Genomic DNA, 20,333 nt, shown 5'->3' on the forward strand with positions numbered 1-20,333 from the left:
GCCAGAATAGTCACCCCTAAGACAAGCCTAATTCTCCACTCTATCAAAACATACATTGCCCAATGAATAACACAAAAGTCCTCACCAGGGCACACATAAGCCCTCTTGGGAGGACTTAAGCACCCTGTCTATCAGATGGAATCCCCTGAATCTATTTGTCACTTCCACTGTATAGTTGTAAGGGATTTGATTTAGGTCATATCTGAATGGTCTAGTGGTTTTCCCCACTTTCTTCAATTTAAGTCTGAATTTTACAATAAGGAGTTCACGATCTGAGCCACAATCAGCTCCCAGTCTTGTTTTTGCTGACTGTATAGAGCTTCTCTGTCCTCGGCTGCAATAGGTCTATCTAGTTAAAGCTATGGTTTTTCCAGTAGTCATGTATGGATGTAAGAATTGGACTATAAAGAAAGCTGAGTGCTAAAGAATTGATGCTTTTGAACTGTGGTGTTGGAGAAAATCCTTGAGAGTCCCTTGGATTGCAAGGAGATCAAACCTGTCAATCCTGATGCTGGGAAAGATTGATGGCAGGAGGAGAAGGGGACGACAGAGGATGAGATGGTTGGATGGCATCACCCACTCAATGGACATGAGTTTGAGCAGGCTCTGGGAGTTGGTCATAGACAGGGAAGCCTGGCATGCTACAGTCCATGGGACCATGGGATTGCAAAGAGTCAGACAGGACTGAGCGACTTTATTGAACTGAAGGCACACAAGCCTCCTGAGTCAGGCTTCCCATCCCTGCCTCATGTCCCTTCTCTCTCCTCTCTGACAGAGGCTGACACCTCTGAACTCCTGATCCTGCCCATGTATCTGTCCACTTACCAGTCTGAGTCTCCAGTAGCTTTAATCTTTTTATGCCCTATTCCCCATTGATAACAGTAAGAGTAACTGCAATGTCTGTATTAAGAGGAGATTGTGATGGCCCAGGGAAAAGTGGCCTGTGTAACTGGTGAATTTCCTCCAAGCACAGTACAGTGATCTGTACATGTTCACTGTGGCTCCTGTTTTTAGATCACTCTGAAGTGGGCTTGAAGGGATTGGCAGAGGATGCTCAGGAAACCAATAAAGATAATTAAAAGCTTAGAAAATTAGAACCATGGAAAATAGGTAGAAGAATAATTATTCAGCCAAGAGAAGAAAAAGCCTAAGGGGAGATATAAGAGTGAAAAATTATTTCCTAGAGGATAAACTCAGACCATCCTCCATTAGTATTGAGAAGAAAACACAGCAAAACATGTAGGATTTATATTTGCCAAAGGAAATTTATATTTCCCAGATAAGGGATTGGCTATGTAGAATTGTTTATTCATGAAACTCCCCAAATTTATCTATAGATCTAAAAAAGATATATTTACTTCCATCTAACCAGTTTAGGTATAAAGTGGCCTGCATACAAAGAAGTAACTTAGGGATCTTGTGCAGTCCCTTTTCTCTCAGTAAGTCTGTATCTTTTTGCCCCTATTCATCTCTCTGAATGTCTCTCTCTGGCTTTCTGTGTCTCTACCTCTCTATTTCTATTTCTTGTCTGTTTTTCTATCTCTTTGTTCTCTCCTCGGTTTCTCTCTACCTGCCAATATCTCTGTCCCATCCTCCAGCCCCAATATGCAGTATAAGCAAATGTTTTTCAGAAATGGTCCAAACACTACCATTCTACTCTTCTTATCTCAAATTCATTGTGTTTTTTGGTTGGCATTACAGTATTTGGGGTTAGAGGAAAATTTCTATTTCTGTAATGAGTTGAGGGGTAAATAATCTGCCTGCCAAGCAGGTGATGAGGGTCTGATTCCTGGGTCAGGAAGATCCCCTGAAGAAGGAAATAGCAAGTGACTCCAGTATTCTTGCCTGGAGAATCCCATGGACAGAGGAGCCTGGCAGGCTACAGTCCACAGGGTGGCAAAAGAGTCATACACGACTCAGCAACTAAACAATAGCAGCAATGAGTTGAGGACAGAGAAGTTTTATGACCACTTTCTTTGAAACTTTCTGTTGCCACTTTTTTTGATAAAAGTTTCATGATTACTTTCTCTGAGATCTTCTTTTTCCTTCCATATAGTTACTTCTTTTAGTAAACTTTATATGTTTTCCTTTTGAGAAGATTTTTTTCTACAAGTTTTGAACAGAGCATTTGACCAGAGAAGTTCCTGTATTGCCTTATATTGGAAGTCCAAGGGAAGGGGTATTAATCATAGAACTGATCTGAGAAACACAGATCCCTGCTCACTTTTGACCCGTTTCTAACCTCTGGGATTTCATAGATTGTAGCTGTTACAGAATTTTTCTACTTATGTGTGGATGTCCCTTCTTTCTTTTACTGATGCTTGTGGCGTTCTTCTTTGTCTTTCAATAATGTCACCTCATATTTATTCCCTATGAATTTTTTTCTATTCTTCTCTTTCCTTTTTTAGTTTTCAGCCTTTGGGACAGATTTCCCCTTACCTTTTTATGAGATTGACTCTTCATGGATGCAACCTCCACTAGAATCCTATCACTTGGCAGACCAATGGATCTCAGCACCTACTACTAAAATCCACACGGCAATGAGGTGACAGATACTAAAGCTCGTGTTATTCGTGAGAGTCACATGGCTGCATTTTTCTTTTGTCCTGAGCCGAGACAGTATTTCATCCTTAACTTTTTAAAAAAATCTGGTATTTACCAGATTTTAGACGTTAAAAGGTAATTTAATTTTGTCCCCCCCCCTTTTTTTTCCCAAACTAATTCATGTCATAGTTGAAGAGAACAATCTAGTGTCCAACATCACAGGTACATTGTGACCCAGCAAACCCCAGAACTTGAGCTTTGTAGTATAAACTATAGGAAGAAGAGTGAAATTGACACTGCTCTTGAAGTGTAGGAGAGAAGAAATTAAGACAAGAGAAAGGATGGGTGGTCACTGTATGCCAGAGGTGGAGTTGCCAGTGTATGAATAACCACTCTGGACTACTGTTTCAACAGGTGCTAGCAAATGTTAGCTGCCCTGGAACGGTTATTGGGAACTGAGTGTGACTAATGTTGCTGTAAGGTAGAATTATTGGTGATATTACCTGTAACTGCAAATCAAGTCATTTAAATTATAGCTTTGGGTTCCCGCCCTCCATTTCTCTCTTCCTTTACTTTTAAAATTATTTTGAGCACACACAATCAGTTTAATCAAAATTATATTATTTAAAGGTTTTCAATTAAGTAGTGTTTAGGTTGAATTTTTCATGTGTGTGTCACAAACATTTATTGAGCCAGTATCATTTGCTAGATGTTACTAAAGCATCTTATTTATTTATTCATTTAAACCCCACAAAGGCCCTATGATTTGTATTATCTTCATTTTAAATGTATGAAAGCAGACACAATTTTCTAAGAGGGTGAATTACTTGCTTTAGGTCAGACATGGCTATTATTGACAGAGACTAAGATTTTTGGAAACTGGACTCCAGTTTTCTTTCTGTTATACCTTCAGTTCAGTTCAGTCACTCAGTCATGTTCGACTCTTCGTGACCTCATGGACTGCAGCACACCAGGCCTCCCTGTACATCACCAACTCCTAGAATTTACTCAAACTCATGTCCATTGAAGTCAGTGATGCCATCCAGCCATCTCATCCTCTGTCGGCCCCTTTTCCTCCTGCCCCCAATCCCTCCCAGCATTAGGATCTTTTCCAGTGAGTCAGTTCTTCGCATCAGGTGGCCAGAGTTTTGGAGTTTCAGCTTCAGCATCAGTCCTTCCAATGAACATTCAGGACTGATTTCCTTTAGAATGGACTGGTTGGATCTCTTTGCAGTCCAAGGGACTCTCAAGAGTCTTCTCCAACACCACAGTTCAAAAGCATCAATTCTTTGGCACTCAACTTTCTTTATAGTCCAGCTCTCACATCCATGCATAACTACTGGAAAAACCATAGCTTTGACTAGATGGACCTTGGTTGGCAAAGTCATGTCTCTGCTTTTTAATATGTTGTCTAGGTTTGTCATAACTTTTCTTCCAAGCAACAACTCTTTTAATTTCATGGCTGCAGTCACCATCTGCAGTATTTTGGAGCCCCCCAAAATAAAGTCTGTCACTGTTTCCCCATCTATTTGCCATGAAGTGATAGGACTGGATGCCATGGTCTTAGTTTTCTGGATGTTGAGTTTTAAGCCAACTTTTTCACTCTCCTCTTTCACTTTCATCAAGAGGCTCTTTAGTTCTTCTTTGCTTTCTGCCATAAGTGGGTTAGCTGTTCCAATGTGTCTGTTGCATTGAAGGACAATTATATATTGTTATAATATTGAGTAACAATTATAGAATATATCTCTGGAAAATACAAGGGAAATAAGGAAAATTTCTTCTATTTATATAATCCAAATTAATACTTGACATCAAATTAATAATTGACAGAGTGATATTGAGTATTTTGTTTGAGGAATAAAAGATGAGTTCCAATTATAGTTAGAATATTTCCTTTATCAGATTTCGAGACTGTTTAGTCCCATTCATAGAAAAGTAGACTTTCTTTTGTAAAACAGAGCTTATGCAGTATTTTACTTATTATGCTATATTTCTTTTCTCTTTTTTAAGCTACTTTACTACTAGCATTGCACTGATAAGTTATCTTCCTTAGATGGCAGTCAGAATGAATGATTACTTGTCTACCTTTCAATAAAGTATAATAAATTTATGATGGTATAATAAAACACTAACAACAGCAGACAAGCCACATTTAATGAATATATTTTAGGAGTCAGATAAGAAACAAACTTTTCCCTTTTCCTCAGGGATAGTAAGATGTAGGGTGAGAATTTGAATCTAGATTTGCGTGCCTCCAGAGCTCAGAGTATTAACAGCTACCAAAAAAATAAGGGAAAAAGTAATTTTAGGAAATACGAATTTTTTTTTTAATTTAGTTCAAAAAATACTAGAAATTCAAGAACTCTTTGGACATCTGCTCAATCCACATATTTTCTTTGAAAAAACATTAATATTAAAATTAAAATGAACTTTTATAGAACAGTCTTATTTTCTTTGTGAACAGATGGCCAGAATTATATCTATGAAACATTTTTTTTCCATATTCTGGAGACACGATGATATGCAGTGGTTGTAGCATAGAGCTTATAAGAGTTCTCATTTCCTACACTGAACCAATTTAATAACATGACAAAAAAATCATTAGTGTCTGACCTGACTTCTAGGGGCCAAATAGGCCTTTCGGTATTTGTTTATGTGAGTCTATAACTTTATTTATTTTTCATTCTGACACTTCATGGTAAAATAAGTAAGATCTTCTCAACAGTTTAAAATGGACAAAAATCTTTATTCACAGATGTGTGTGTTGAACTGTGATCAGTGCATTCACCAGATAGAATTTAAAACGAATAGTTGATCCTTTCTTTCTCTTTATTTGTTTCACTAATCACTTTTGCCAAAGGGGACATATTATTTAGTTGTTTCTATTTTAAATAAAAATGGCAACTTCCTCTTCCGTATTTCCTTCTTCTTTCTCTGCATAATGGCAGTCAGGAATGAAGCAGTTGCTAGTGCTTGCAGATGAGCCTCTATGCAAATTGCACTACTTTGTGGCAAGATAAAACTCATAGAGGGCTCATCTCTGCATGCAGGACTGTTTCTTTTTTTAGCAATGTGTTGGATGAACGCAATAACTCAGAGGTACTGAGTCCAGTACAACTCTTGAATAGTTGAGCATATGCCTAAATCAGGTCTTGAGTCTGCTTGACCAAAGAAACCATTCTCACATCCACTTCTGGTTCACTCAGTAGCCTCTGAAAGTAATTTATTCTGAGCTTTGTTTCCCCTCTAGTCAGTAAGGCTAATCATACTTATGACATACCTCCATCACAGGAGTCTTCTGAGATTAATAAAAGAGTGTCCACTGAGCATCATGGATGCTGGAAAGTCACTGCCTGAGTAGTCCTAGTAGATGGTGTAAAGGGTAGAGGTGGGAACACATTCAGTTCTTCTAGGTGTTTTGTAATAAAGCAAACACTATTATTTGCTATTAAATGCTGCTTCTCCCAGATTCCTACATGGAGACTTGTAGCTACGCTAGTTTTGGTTTTTATAAAAAAAGAATCTGAAACAATCCATGCATAAAACATCTCTCTAGCCTTCAACTCACTGTAGGATTTTCTTTTTAAAACTTTATTCTGAATGAATTTTCAGAAAAATGAAATGAATCACATATTTTCTTACCTTTCAGAGCTGGGTGCATGAACTGTTTTGGGAGTCATGAGTAATGTAGCATGAGCATCACCCACTCCTGTTTTTGCACACATAGCAGACATTGCTAATCCCTTAAAATCCACCACTACCTGAGTAAAGCAGAACCTTAGACTTCTGCTTAACTCAGTGCTATGATCAGTCTGTCAGACTTGGGGATGAATCAGAACCTTTGTCATTCCTCATCATATTATTGGAATTTTTTAAACTAAAGTCGTGCAACTTTTTTTTGGTGTCAGATGAACTAATTCTCAGTTGTATGTGTCCCCCTTCCAGTTTTATTCTATGACATTGGGTTGCTTCTATAATTCTTAAGTCTGGGTGTACTTCTAATACAATATTCTTTATATTCTTCACACTCTTTCTGATTGATTGCCTCATTCATTTACTCATTGATAAGTAACATTTGTTGACCCACTACCACATCTGAGTTAGTCCCTCTGCAGTAAAGCAACTTAGAGAAAAAACGTCATGTACAGAAATAGCCATGATACAGGATAACGTGAATTCTGATTCACTTCCCTCCATTAGAAACACAATTGTGTGTCTCTTCCTAAGCCTATGAGGCCTAATTATCAGTGTGTCGTTCTGTCCCTTTATAGCCAGGCTTTTGGAATTAAAGTGAATGCTTATACTCATGGTCTCCTTTTAATTTCTTCCTAAATGTGATCAGACTCACTATGTTCTAATATTTGCCTCTACTCAACCAATGGCATATTTCTGTTGAGGTCAACAATGATCTGAATGTTAAATGTAACAGTTACATTTCAACTCTTAATTTTTCACCTCACTTAAGTATTTCATACTGTCAGTTATTTTCTCTTTTTTAAATTTCTTATTTTGTTCCATTTTCTTGAATTTCTTGTTATATTTCATTGTACTTAGTCGGTCACTCAGTCATGTCTGACTCTTTGTGACCCCATTGACTATAGCCTGCCAGGCTCCTCTGTCCATGGGGATTCTCCAGGCAAGAATCCTGTAGTGGGTTGCCATGCCCTCCTCCAAGGGATCTTCTCAACCCAGGGATTGAACCCAAGTCTCCCACATTGCAGGCGGATTCTCTACCATCTGAGCCACTAGGGAAGCCCAGAAATAGTGGAGTGGGTAGCCTCTCCCTCCTCCAGGGGAACTTCCTGACCCAGGAATTTAACTGGGGTCTTCTGCATTGCAGGCAGATTCTTTACCAGCTGAGCTACCCAGGAAACCCTATATTTCATCAGTATACTCCAAAGTTTTTCTGTCTCTGGAAAGATTCTATCTCTGGGTCAGTCATCTCTTTAGGCAGCCTGGATTATTTTTCCCTTTCCAATTGTTTTGAGGTTGATATTCTTGGGATTCTCACCTCAGTTCCTCTTTCTTTTCTTTATGGAATTTTACCCACTTTTATAACTGTAAAGAACAAACTCTACCTCTAACCTAAGTGCTCTTACATACTTCTCTGCATTCCAGTACAGACTCGTATATTCAGCTACCTATTTTGCATGTCTCCAGTGTTCCACAGGAAGATAAATCTCAGCTTTTCCAATACTGAGTGTATCTCCTTTTTCACATGTGCTTTTCTTCCTGTATTTTCTAATTTGATGAATGGCACCACTGCCTACTCAGTTGCTGAAGCAGAAACACAAAAGTTTCTCTTAAGTCCATCCTTTCTCTTAGCATCCTCATCCTGCAAATGAAGAAATTGTAGGTTCTGTTCCTTGTTAGCTTTGACTGTGTCTCTACCTCCTCCTCTCTGCTGCTGGTTCCTTAGTCAGGCCTGTCTTTCAACTAACTTGTTTTGGCAGTCTCCTGACTAGTCAAATTTCACCTCATTGTGGCCTTATCAATCAACTCTCCATGCTGCTGCCAGCTTAGTATCAATAGAATACAAACTGACATCTGATATACAAGCTTTGGATCAGTGAAAGCCCCCTTTACATTCAGGATTAAATGAAACAACTCTTTCTTCAGGACCTAGTTGCTACCTGCATTTCCATCTTCATCTGTCATCACTCTGATCCTCTCTATGAAGTAGTCCTTGGTTTGGTCTTCAGTTTCCTATCACTTTGAGTTCCTTGAATGCATCATGATCTTTCTTGCCTAGTTATTCTCGCACCTGAAACTCCCCCTGTTCCTCTTGGCTTCCTTAAATTGACTCATACATTAAATTTCAATTCTGATGCCATTTCTACATTAAAGCCTTCCTTGAGTTATAGCTTATTTTTTTTTTAATTATAGCACTTTCTGCTTACCATTGCAATTGTCCTCTCTAATCTTTAGCTGTCTATCTCAGTGCCTTTTACTATTCATAACACATGAGTTGAATCAATTGCACCATAATTTATTCTGTCCCCAATATCTATCCACTCTGTCCCAGGGCTTCTGGACATACCCTTGACAGAGTTCCTTTGCCTGGGTTTGCTGGTGCATTGGCTAGTGGTAAACAATATGCAATATCTGATCCTGAAGTCACTAGGAGTTTGAGACAAAACCAGGCTGTTTTGCTTTTGATTAGTGAGGGAGAGAAAGATAAAAGAACTATGAAATAACTTCCCACTTAATTTAGAGCATCATTTTAATGTCATCTATATTGGGCATACAAATCTTTTATCTTTGTGGTCAGTCATTACTATTCACTTTACCATGAAAAATGTCAGAATGATACTATTTGACTTGTTCAAGTACTTCCTGCTTCTTCAAGTCAAGAGATCTTATCAGTAAAATTTCTTACTATATCATTGCATTATACATTTATTGGGGTGTATTGATTATCAGTTGTCTTCTTTGTAATCATTGTGTAATTTATTTTTATAAATTATTATCTATCTAGTTATCTATCATCTCTCTAATCTTCTGCCACATTTTGTCTTTACCCACATCTTAATATTTTTATTTAGAAAATATGTAGAAAATATATTGGAAGGAAATTGTAATAGTTGTTGTGAATAATGAAATGTCAGATCATATCTTCCCTCCAATCTTTAATGCTTTTTATGTTTTAATGGTGAACCTTTTTTTACCTTTATGATTAAAAAAACAGGAAGAAAATCAACAAAATAAAGGGAACATATATATATATATATATATATATATATATATGAAAAGTAATAACATTTTATATTCAGGCCAGTCCCTTTCTCAGAGAATAATGACCCACATTCCTTTTTAAGACTTACTTAACCAACAAAAGTTTATTAAGTGCCTTAACCAAGGGGAAAAGTGCTGTGATTTAGAAGACAGAAAACCCAACTCTGCTTTAGAAGGTAGAAGAGGACAAGGAAGACAAACTGATACTGGAGCTTCATTTCAAGAGATAGGCAAGAGTTGACTGCTGAAAAGATAAAGGAAGCTATTTCAGGCATAGGGAACAGCCTTGTGCAAAATCTCACAGAACTAGAAAAGCAAGGGGGAGTCAGGTTGGCTGGAGATTACTATGCATATGAGCCGGAGAAGACTAGAAAGATTGTTTGCCACATAATTTTGTTCATCCATAAATTTTGGTAGGTATTGATGAAAGGAAAATATTTTTTTCTTTTTTTGGAACTTAATTTTTTTATTTGAAGGATAATTTCTTTACAGAATTTTGTGGTTTTCTGTCATACATAAAATCAGCTATAGGTACACCCATGTCCCCTCCCTCCTGAACCTCCCTCCCATCTCCCTTCCCATCCCACCCTTCTAGATTGTCACAGAGCCCTGTTTGAGTTCCATGAATCATACAGCAAATTCCTGTTGGCTATCTATTTTAAATATGGTATTGTAAATTTTCATGTTACTCTCTCCATACATCTCACCGTCTCCCTCCTCCCCTCCCCCCATGTCCATAAGTCTCTTCTCTATGTCTATTTCTCCATTGCTGCTCTGAAATAAAGTCATCAGTACCATCTTTATAGATTCCGTATATATGCATCAGGGTATGATATTTATATTTCTCTTTCTGACTTACTTCACTCTGTATAACCAGCTCTAGGTTCGTCCACCTCATTAGAACCAACTCAAATGTGTTCCTTTTTATGGATGAGTAGTATTTCATTTGGAGAAGGCAATGATACCCCACTCTAGTACTCTTGCCTGAAAAATCCCATGGACGGAGGAGCCTTAGTATGCTGCAGTCCATGGGGCCGCGAAGAGTCGGACATGACTGAGCGACTTCACTTTCACTTTTCACTTTCATGCATTGGAGAAGGAAATGGCAACCCACTCCAGTGTTCTTTCCTGGAGAATTCCAGGGACGGCGAAGCCTGGTGGGCTGCCATCTATGGGGTCGCACAGAGTTGGACACGACTGAAGTGAGTTAGCAGCAGCAGCAGTATTTCATTGTATATATGTATCACAGCTTCTTTATCCATTCATCTGTTCATGGATATAGTTGCTTTCATGTTTTCAGTTCAGTTCAGTCACTCAGTCGTGTCCAACTCTTTGCGACCCCATGAATTGCAGCACGCCAGGCCTCCCTGTCCAACTCCTGGAGTTCACTCAGACTCACGTCCATCAAGTCAGTGATGCCATCCAGCCATCTCATCCTCTGTCGTCCTCTTCTCCTCCTGCCCCCAATCCCTCCCAGCATCAGAGTCTTTTCCAATGACTCAACTCTTCACATGAGGTGGCCAAAGTACTGGAGTTTCAGCTTTAGCATCGTTCCTTCCAAAGAACACCCAGGACTAATCTCCTTTAGAATGGACTAGTTGGATCTCCTTGCAGTCCAAGGGACTCTCAAGAGTCTTCTCCAACACCACAGTTCAAAAGCATCAATTCTTCGGCGCTCAGCTTTCTTCACAGTCCGACTCTCACATCCATACATGACTACTGGAAAAACCATAGCCTTGACTAGACAGACCTTTGTTGGCAAAGTAATGTCTCTGCTTTTTAATATGCTTTCTAGGTTGTTCATAACTTTCCTTCCAAGGAGTAAGCGTCTTTTTATTTCATGGCTGCAATCACCATCTGCAGTGATTTTGGAGCCCCAAAAAATAAAATCTGACACTGTTTCCAATGTTTCCCCATCTATTTCCCATGAAGTGATGGGACCAGATGCCATGATCTTCGTTTTCTGAATGTTGAGCTTTAAGCCAAATTTTTCACTCTCCTCTTTCACTTTCATCAAGAGGTTTTTTAGTTCCACTTCACTTTCTGCCATAAGGGTGGTGTCATCTGCATATCTGAGGTTATTGATAATTCTCCCAGCAATCTTGATTCTAGCTTGTGCTTCTTCCAGTCCAGCGTTTCTCATGATGTACTCTGCATATAAGTTAAATAAGCAGGGTGACAATATACAGCCTTGACGTACTCCTTTTCCTATTTGGAACCAGTCTGTTGTTCCATGTCCAGTTATAACTCTTGCTTCCTGACCTGCATATAGGTTTCTCAAGAGGCAGGTCAGGTGGTCTGGTATTCCCATCTCTTTCAGAATTTTCCACAGTTTATTGTGATCCACACAGTCAAAGGCTTTGGCATAGTCAATAAAGCAGAAATAGATGTTTTTCTGGAACTCTCTTGCTTTTTCCATGATCCAGCGGATGTTGGCAATTTGATCTCTGGTTCCTCTGCCTTTTCTAAAACCAGCTTGAACATCTGGAAGTTCTATGTTTTAGCTATTGTAAATAGTGCTGTAATGAATTTTGGGGTACATGCATCTTTTTCAATTTTGGTTGCCTCAGGGTATATGGTAGTTTTATTCCTGGATTTTTAAGGAATCTCCATACTGTCTTCCATAGTGGGTGTATATAGTTTACATTCCCACTAGCAGTCACTTTTCTCCACACTCTCTCCAGCATTTACTATTTGTAGACTTTTTGATGATGGCCAGCCATTCTGACTGGTGTGAGGTGGTAGTCATTGCAGTTTTGATTTGCATTTGTCTAATAATGAGAAGTGTTGAGCATCTTTCCATGTGTTTGTTAGCCATCTGTATGTCTTCTTTGGAGAAATGTCTGTTTAGGTCTTTTTCCCACTTTTTGATTGGGTTGTTTGTTTTTCTGGCATTGAGTTCTATCGCTGCTTGTATATTTTGGAAATTAATTCTTTGTCAGTTGTTTCCTTTGCTATTATCTTATCCAGTTATGAGGGTTGTATTTTCACCTTGTTTGTAGTTTCCTTTGCTGTGAAAAAGCTTTTAAATTTAATCAGGTCCCACTTGTTTATTTTTATTTCCATTAGTCTAGGAGGTGGGTCATAGGAGATCTTGCTTTGATTTATGTCATCGAGTGTTCTGCCTATGTTTTCCTCTGTTTCTGCTCTTACATTTAGGTCTTTAATCCATTTTTGAGTTTATCTTTGTGTATGGCATTAAGAAGTGTTCTGATTTCATTTGTATGCAGTTATGTAACTGTCCAGTTTTTCCAGCACCACTTATTGAAGAGGCTGTCTTTGCACCATTGTATATTCTTGCCCGCTTTGTCAAAAAACCCACAGGTGCATGGGTTTATCTCTGGACTTTCTATCTTGTTCCATTGATCTATATATCTGTCTTTGTGCCAGTACCATATTGTCTTTATGACTGTAGCTTTGTAATATAGTCTGAAGTCAGGAAGGTTGATTCCTCCAGCTCCATTCTTCTCTCTCAAGACTGCTTTGGCTATTTGGGGTCTTCTGTATTTCCATATGAATTGTGAATTTTTTTGTACTAGTTCTATGAAAAATGCCTTTGGTAATTTGATAGGGATTGCACTGAATCTGTAGACTGCATTTGGTAGTATAGTCATTTTCACAATTTTGATTCTTCCTACTCAGGAACATGGAATATCTCTCCATCTGCTTATGTCATCTTTGATTTCTTTCATCAGTGTCATAATTTTATGTATACAGTTCTTTAGTCTCCTTAGGTAGGCTTATTCCTAGATATATTATTCTTTTCATTACAAAGATGAATGGGATTGATTCCTTAATTTCTCTTTCTTCTTTTTCATTATTAGTATATAAGTATGCATGTGATTTCTGTGTGTTGACCTTATATCCTGTGACTTTGCTGAATTCACTGATTAGCTTTTAATAATTTTCTGATCGTATCTTTAGGGCTTTCTATGTATACTATCATGAGATGGTTGGATGGTATCACCGACTCAATGGACATGAGTTTGAGCAAGATCTGAGTGTTGGTGATGAACAGGGAAGCCTGGTGTGCTGCAGTCTAGGGGATTGCAAAGAGTCAGACACAATTGAGTGACTGAACTGAACTGATCATGTCATCTGCAAACAGAGTTTTATTTCTTCTTTTCCAATCTGGATTCCTTTTATTTATTTATTTTTCTCTCTATAATTGCTATAGTTAGGACCTTTAAAAATGTGTTGAATAATAGTGATGAAGAGTGGACATCCTTGTCTTGACCCTGATATTAGATTGAATGATTTTAGTTTTTAACCATTGAGAATAATGTTTGCTATGGCCTTATCATACATGGCCTTTACTATGTTGAGGTAGGTTCCTTCTATGCCCATTTTTTGAAGCATTTTTATCATAAATAGTGCTGAATTTTGTCAAAGGCTTTTTTTTAAATGCTTCTATTGAGTTGATCATATGGTTTTTATGTTTCAAGTTCTTAATATGGTGTATCACATTGATTGATTTGTGGATATTGAAGAATCCTTGTATCCCTGAAATAAACCCTACTTGATTGTGGTGTATGAGCTTTTTAATGTGCTGTTGAATTCTGTTTGCTAGAAATTTGTTGAGGATTTTTGTATTTATGTTCATCAGTGGTATTGGCCAGTAATTTTCTTTTTTGTGTGTTGTCTTTGTCTGGTTTTGGTGTCAGGATGATTATGGTCTTGTAGAAGAAGCTTGTAAGTGTTTCTTCTGCAATTTTCTGGAAGAGTTTCAGAAAAATAGACATTAGCTCTTCTCTAAATGTTTGATAGAATTCTCCTCTGAAGCTCTCTGGGGTTTTGTTATTCGGGAGGCTTTTGATCACAGTTTTGATTTCAGTGTTTGTAATTGGGTTGTTCATAATTTCTATTTCTTCCAGGTTTAGTCTTGGGAGGTTGAACTTTATAAGAATCTGTCCATTTTCTCTTGGTTGTTCATTTTATTAGCATTTAGTTGCTCATAATATTATCTTATGATCCTTTGTATTTCTGTGTTGTCTGTTACAACTCCTTTTTTTATTTCTAATTTTGTTGATTTGATTTTTCTCCCTTTTTTTCTTGATGAGTCTAGCTAAAGGAGAAAGGAGGGAAAAGCAAAAAGGAGGGGGTGGAAAAGAGGGTGACAAAAAAAGAGAGAAAGAGGGTAAAGAAAAAATAGAAAAGCAATGATAAATAGACATATGTGAAAAAGATTTATATATATTCAGGAACAGCTATAGCTAGTAAAGAACTATAAGAAAAGCAGTTGAATATATCAAAACACAATCAGAAAAATCAGCAAAAAAAGGGTGAAAAGAAAAAAGAAATCTTAAAATGAATTTTTTTTTAAACAAGAAAAAACAAAGAGGAAAACTATAGCATCACAAAAGGCTAATGTGAACGTAGAAATATATAGGGGGAATAAGCAGTGTGATTTATAAGAAAAAAAAAAAAGATTCTCAAGGTCTTAGTTCTTCTTGGTTGTGGAGTCTGCCCCTGTGAATGGGGTTGGGTTAGTATCCTGTGATGTTTTCCTGGTTGGGGGAGCTTCTGCCTGTGTTCTGGGTGATGGAGCTGGATCTCGTCTCTCTGAAGGGCAGTGCAGTGTCCAATGGCAGGTTTTGGGGTGTCCATGAGTTCAGTGTGCCTCTAGGCAGTCCATCTGGCTTTGGCAGTGTTAGACACATCTATTTGCAGCTGCTTCAAAGTGGCCCTCTCAGTATGTCTTCACTGCTGCCAGCCTCCTACTTATCCCTGGAATCATTGCCAGTGCTTCTGTTCACTGATCTTGCCTTTTCTGCTGGAAGAAGCTTGCTAGGTAGGGACTTGTGTGGATCTTTTCTTGTCTCCCAGACCATGCCCTCTGCATCGTGGAGACTTGTGTGGGCTTCCCTCAGCCCCCTGAGCTCGCCCTCTGTGTCATGGTCTTCTGTGCACTTGCCTCGGCCCCCTGAACCCTCCCTCTGTGTTGTGAGGCTAATGTGCACTTGTCTCGGGCTCACTGGACTGCCCTCTGCTCCTCACAATTTGTGTGCACTGCAGAGTGTTTGTATGCCACCCCTCTCTTGGCATGCCGGCCTTCCCTCTGTGCTGCGAGGGTTGCGTGTGCTAGAGAAGTTTATATGCCTCCCCACTCTTGGCACCACAGGCTGCAGGGCTTCTATGGGCTTTTCATTCCCTGAGCCTACCGTCTGGTTGGTTCCACAGTCTGTAAGCTGTTCATGGGCTGAAAAGTGCAGCTTTTCTCTGTTTTCTGCCCTCTAAGTCCCTCCTTTGCCTGGTTTTCCAAGACTCCACAGTTCCCCCTTGGGCCCACCTGCAAGGGAGCTTCCCAGTGCACAGAAACTCCTCCTGTTTCAGGACTCCCTTCTTCCCTCGTGGCACAAGGTCCCATCCAGGATTTCTCCATCTTTTCCCTTTGTATGTCTCCATCCTCTTCCCTACCTCATTTTGGGGAGCTTAACCCGTCCCCCACCCCGGGAGGCCTGGGGTCTTCTGCTGTCACGTAGGAGTTGCTCTGTAGTAGTTGTTCCATATCTTGATGAGTGTTTGATGTATTTGTGGGGAGGCTGGTGATCTCCCTGTCTTACTCTTCAGCCATCTTCTTCTGTCTTCTACTTTTTCTTTCTTAGTTAGCTCTAAGTAAGTATATCATATGCAGTATATCATTTTATGCAATATATCATTTTGTTAAAATTAATATGCATTGAATTTTTTTCTTCAGCCTTTATTTTCCAGGTATTAGTACTATTTTTTTAAATTAATTTTTATTGGAGTAAGTATTTTTGTCTGGAAAAATCTCATGGACAGAGCAGCCTGGCCGTCTGCAGTCCATGAGGTTGCAAAGATTCAGACATGACTTAGCAACTGAGCATGCATCCGTAGTTGCTTTAAGTATAAAATGGATAACTAATCAGAACCTTCCCACTTCTTTAAACTTATCAGTTTATTTGTATAACCCCCTTTGGACGAATCTCGTTATATTTTTGTTTCATCACAAGTAGTTTCATTTCTGTCTGTGGTTTTAAAGCACAATTCTTGCATTTTATTTTTCCCATTTTCAGGCATCATTGGGGGATATAAAGCAGCCATTAGCAGAATGACTGTCACATTTCTAAAGAACCTAAAATAATACTAAACTGTTCATCTTGACTCATAATTCATGTTTGTCTCATAGTTAATCTTATTGGAAAACTAACTCCAAAGTGAATAAGAGCAGTTAGGGTGTGGCTATATACATTTTTTTTTTTACTCTACTTTGAATGTAGTGGTGCCAGACACATCGCCATGATCATAGCTCATTTCAACCAGAAGGTTTCTAATTTAAATAAATTCTGGTTTTGTTAATCATCAAAGGTAAAATCATGTCATCATATGCTGTGCGCTTTTAAATCAGTGATTCTGAAGCAGATTGTTCTTTGATATTTCCATCATTTTTTCATGAGCTGGCATCAGGAACTTTGGCAGCTAAAAGAATTCAAGCACTCTGAGCAGAGTTTAGATGTCTCCTGATGGTGGGATGGTCATGGTTATTCTGAATGAGATTGACTATTATTCTGAGTGAGACTGGTGAGCACTCAATCTAATGAATAAATGAGGGCCTTGTTTGAAGTCAGGAGGCTGTAAATGTTTCCTTTTCATAAGCTCCAGCTCTGATCATTTTTCATCTGTCCAAGTGTACTTAAATGTGTCATTTGGTGCTTATAACTCTTAGGGAGCTTACGATTTTTAGAATATATTCTGCTTTACAGGGGTCCTTTGTAGTGACCCCCAAGAACCTTTGTAGATCAATGTGGTCTTGATGCTTGCCCAAAATTGCCTTCCAGACCCCCAGGAGTAGTGTGAAGAGGCCTTAGCTACAGCGGTGGTTTCCAAGTCTGGCTGAGTGTTAGCATTTCCAGGACCAATACAGTATACCAACGCATATATATGGAATTTAGAAAGATGGTAACAATAACCCTGTGTACGAGACAGCAAAAGAGACACTGATGTATAGAACAGTCTTATGGACTCTGTGGGAGAGGGAGAGGGTGGGAAGATTTGGGAGAATGGCATTGAAACATGTAAATATCATGTATGAAATGAGTTGCCAGTCCAGGTTCGATGCACAATACTGGATGCTTGGGGCTGGTGCACTGGGACGACCCAGAGGGATGGAATGGGAAGGGAGGAGGGAGGAGGGTTCAGGATGGGGAACACATGTATACCTGTAGCGGATTCATTTTGATATTTGGCAAATCTAATACAGTTATGTAAAGTTTAAAAATAAAATAAAATTAAAAAAAAAAAAAAAATGCTGATGTCTGCAGCCCACACCAGCTTAAGTCAGACTCTGTTGGAAAAGGGTACAGTCAATGGTGTTTCTTAAAAGCTCCTGGGGTGAGTCTAGATGTCACAGAGACTGAGGATGAGCTGAGCATGGTCAAAACTAAAGGATGGAATGGGCATGCTCACCTGTTAGCCTTGGTGAAGGACCTGGGAACCAATGTCAGTCTGGGCAGAGAGGAAGAGTCAGGCATAAAGTCAATATATTGATGACTAGAGTGCTTGAAGAGGGAAAAGTCAAAGCAGATGGTAGGAGATGAGGGCCATGCATTACCTGGTGCCCTTGATGGTGTGTTTGCAGATCAGGTAAAACTGTATTGCAAAGAGACAAGTTCAGAGGAAAAGGGACAATTAGTTAAAAAGACAACCAATACTTGACATTAGTAGAAATAATAGTTTTCCGCTTTGCTGTCTTCTGTTCTCAATTTTGAGGGCAGCTGATTTGCATGTGTATTGTTAGACTAACTAAAGCCACTGACATCTTTGTCAATGCAATGTTAGGTAAAAGGTGCCATGTGCTTGGTTTTCCTTACGTGTGTGCACTTAATGCTTCATCTATTAAAATCAGGTAAGGTTCACCAGGCTCCAACACTGATATCTATTTGGAGACCTCCCTGGGGCCTATTCTTCTGCTCATTTGAAGCACTCCAAGCATGCCCTCACTCTAGCTCCAGGAGCTAGATGAAAAGCTAACCATATGTGTAACCGGAGGGTCTACTTTTCACCTCAGGCATTGCTCTCAGCTTCCCTTCTGCTTGCCTATGGACATGGTCTGGTTTTGTACTTTGGTGACCATGTTTCTATTAAATCTCCTCCCTGGAGCTGCTGATTTGATCTTTTTCAATTGGCTGAGAAACTTTAAATAGACCTTAGTTATCTGTTAATCCTTGATTTAGAATCCCAGTTCAGACTCTGACTGCTCAGCTCGCTTCCTGGTTTCTGGTTGTCGGGACACATACATGGCAACCGCTATTAAGAGGCTGAGAGGTATGTTCCATGCCCTCTTCTGCCCTGTAACCAACCAGTTCGCAAGGACTCTATAAAGATGTCTAGAAGCATATTTTTGAGCATGAATGATACTCAAATGGAACTCATTATAGATTAAGGTACAGGTCTGAGTTCTTGGAAATGGAATTAAAATGTCAGAACTACTGTACTGTTTCAGTATTTATTCAATATTTTTGAATGATAAAATATTAAAGTTTAGCTAAATCAGTATGGACTTCTCAGAGTATTGATGAGAAGTATCATCTATATTTCATGAGATTCTATTTATGTTTTTGTGTGTATGTGTGCTAGGGAGAATAGAGGCAATGCTACAAGGATTCTGAGTTACATTCTAAATTTACAATCATAGAGATTTTAAAATGTTGTATCAGATGTTGATGGGAGTTATATTTTTGAACATAAAAACAAGTGCATCTTTAATTGTAAATTGGGAGTAACTTTGTGCTGGTTTATTTTATGTGTAAACTCAGGTAAACCTTAATACCCAGCTTTTGAATCCACACAAAACATGTGGAAGTTCATGGTTCATGTATTGCTGAAGCCTGGCTTGGAGAATTTTGAGCATTACTTTACTATCGTGTGAGATGAGTGCGATTGCGCGGTAGTTTGAGCATTCTTTGGCATTGCCTTTCTTTGGGATTGGAATGAAAACTGACCTTTTCCAGTCCTGTGGCCACTGCTGAGTTTTCCAAATTTGCTGGCATATTGAGTGCAGCACTTTCACAGCATCATCTTTCAAGATTTGAAATAGCTCAACTGGCATTCCATCACCTCCACTAGCTTTGTAGTGATACTTCCTAAGGCTACTTGACTTCACATTCCAGGATGTCTGGCTCTAGGTGAGTGACCACACCATCATGATTATCTGGGTCATGAGGATCTTTTTAGTACAGTTCTTCTGTGTATTCTTGCCACCTCTTAATATCTTCTGCTTCTGTTAGGTCCATACAATTTCTGTGCTTTATTGAGCCCATCTTTGATTGAAATGTTCCCTTGGTATCTCTAATTTTCTTGAAGACATCTCTAGTCTTTCCCATTCTGTTGTTTTCCTCTATTTCTTTGCACTGATCACTGAGGAAGGCTTTCTTATCTCTCCTTGCTATTCTTTGGAACTCTGCATTATCTTTCCTTTTCTCCCTTGCTTTTCATTTCTCATCTTTTCACAGCTATTTGTAGGGCCTCCTCAGATGGCCATTTTGCTTTTTTGCATTTCTTTTTCTTGGGGATGGTCTTGATCACTGCCTCCTGTACAATGTCACGAACCTCTGTCCATAGTTCATCAGGTACTCCGTCTATCAGATCTAGTCCCTTAAATTTATTTCTCACGTCCACTGTATAATCAAAAGGGATTTGATTTAGGTCATACCTGAATGATTTAGTGCTTTTTCCCCACTTTCTTTAAGTCTGAATTTGGCAATAAGGAGTTCATGATCAGAGCTGCAGTCAGCTCCTGGTCTTGTTTTTGCTGACTGTATAGAGCTTCTTCATCTTTGGTTGCAAAGAATATAATCAGTCTGATTTTGGTGTTGACCATCTGGTGATGTCCATGTCTACAGTCTTCTCTTGTGTTGTTGGAAGAGGGTGTTTGCTATGACCAGTGCATTCTCTTGGCAAAACTCTATTAACCTTTTCCCTGCTTCATTCTGTACTCAAAGGCCAAATTTGCCTGTTACTCCAGGTATTTCTTGACTTCCTACTTTTGTATTCCAGTCCCCTATAATGAAAAGGACAACTTTTTTGGGTGTTAG

At 38.9% G+C, this 20,333-nt stretch overlaps 1 protein-coding gene across 13 annotated transcripts in view; it reads left to right on the top strand.

The window, feature by feature from the left end:
* Window positions 1-20,333, top strand: part of TMEM117 (transmembrane protein 117) — a 625,554-nt gene that overhangs the window by 268,587 nt on the left and 336,634 nt on the right. Inside the window, exon 2 of one of the 13 annotated variants that reach the window (XM_055581384.1) lies at window positions 2,409-2,679. The exons of the other annotated variants lie outside the window; for them this stretch is intronic. Coding sequence (XP_055437359.1) covers window positions 2,585-2,679 — 95 coding nt within the window. The 5' untranslated portion in view covers window positions 2,409-2,584. The remainder of the gene's footprint in view (window positions 1-2,408; window positions 2,680-20,333) is intronic. 13 annotated transcript variants of the gene reach the window in all.

Source organism: Bubalus kerabau, chromosome 1 (assembly GCF_029407905.1).
Source record: "Bubalus kerabau isolate K-KA32 ecotype Philippines breed swamp buffalo chromosome 1, PCC_UOA_SB_1v2, whole genome shotgun sequence".
Classification (NCBI taxonomy): Eukaryota; Metazoa; Chordata; class Mammalia; order Artiodactyla; family Bovidae; genus Bubalus; species Bubalus kerabau.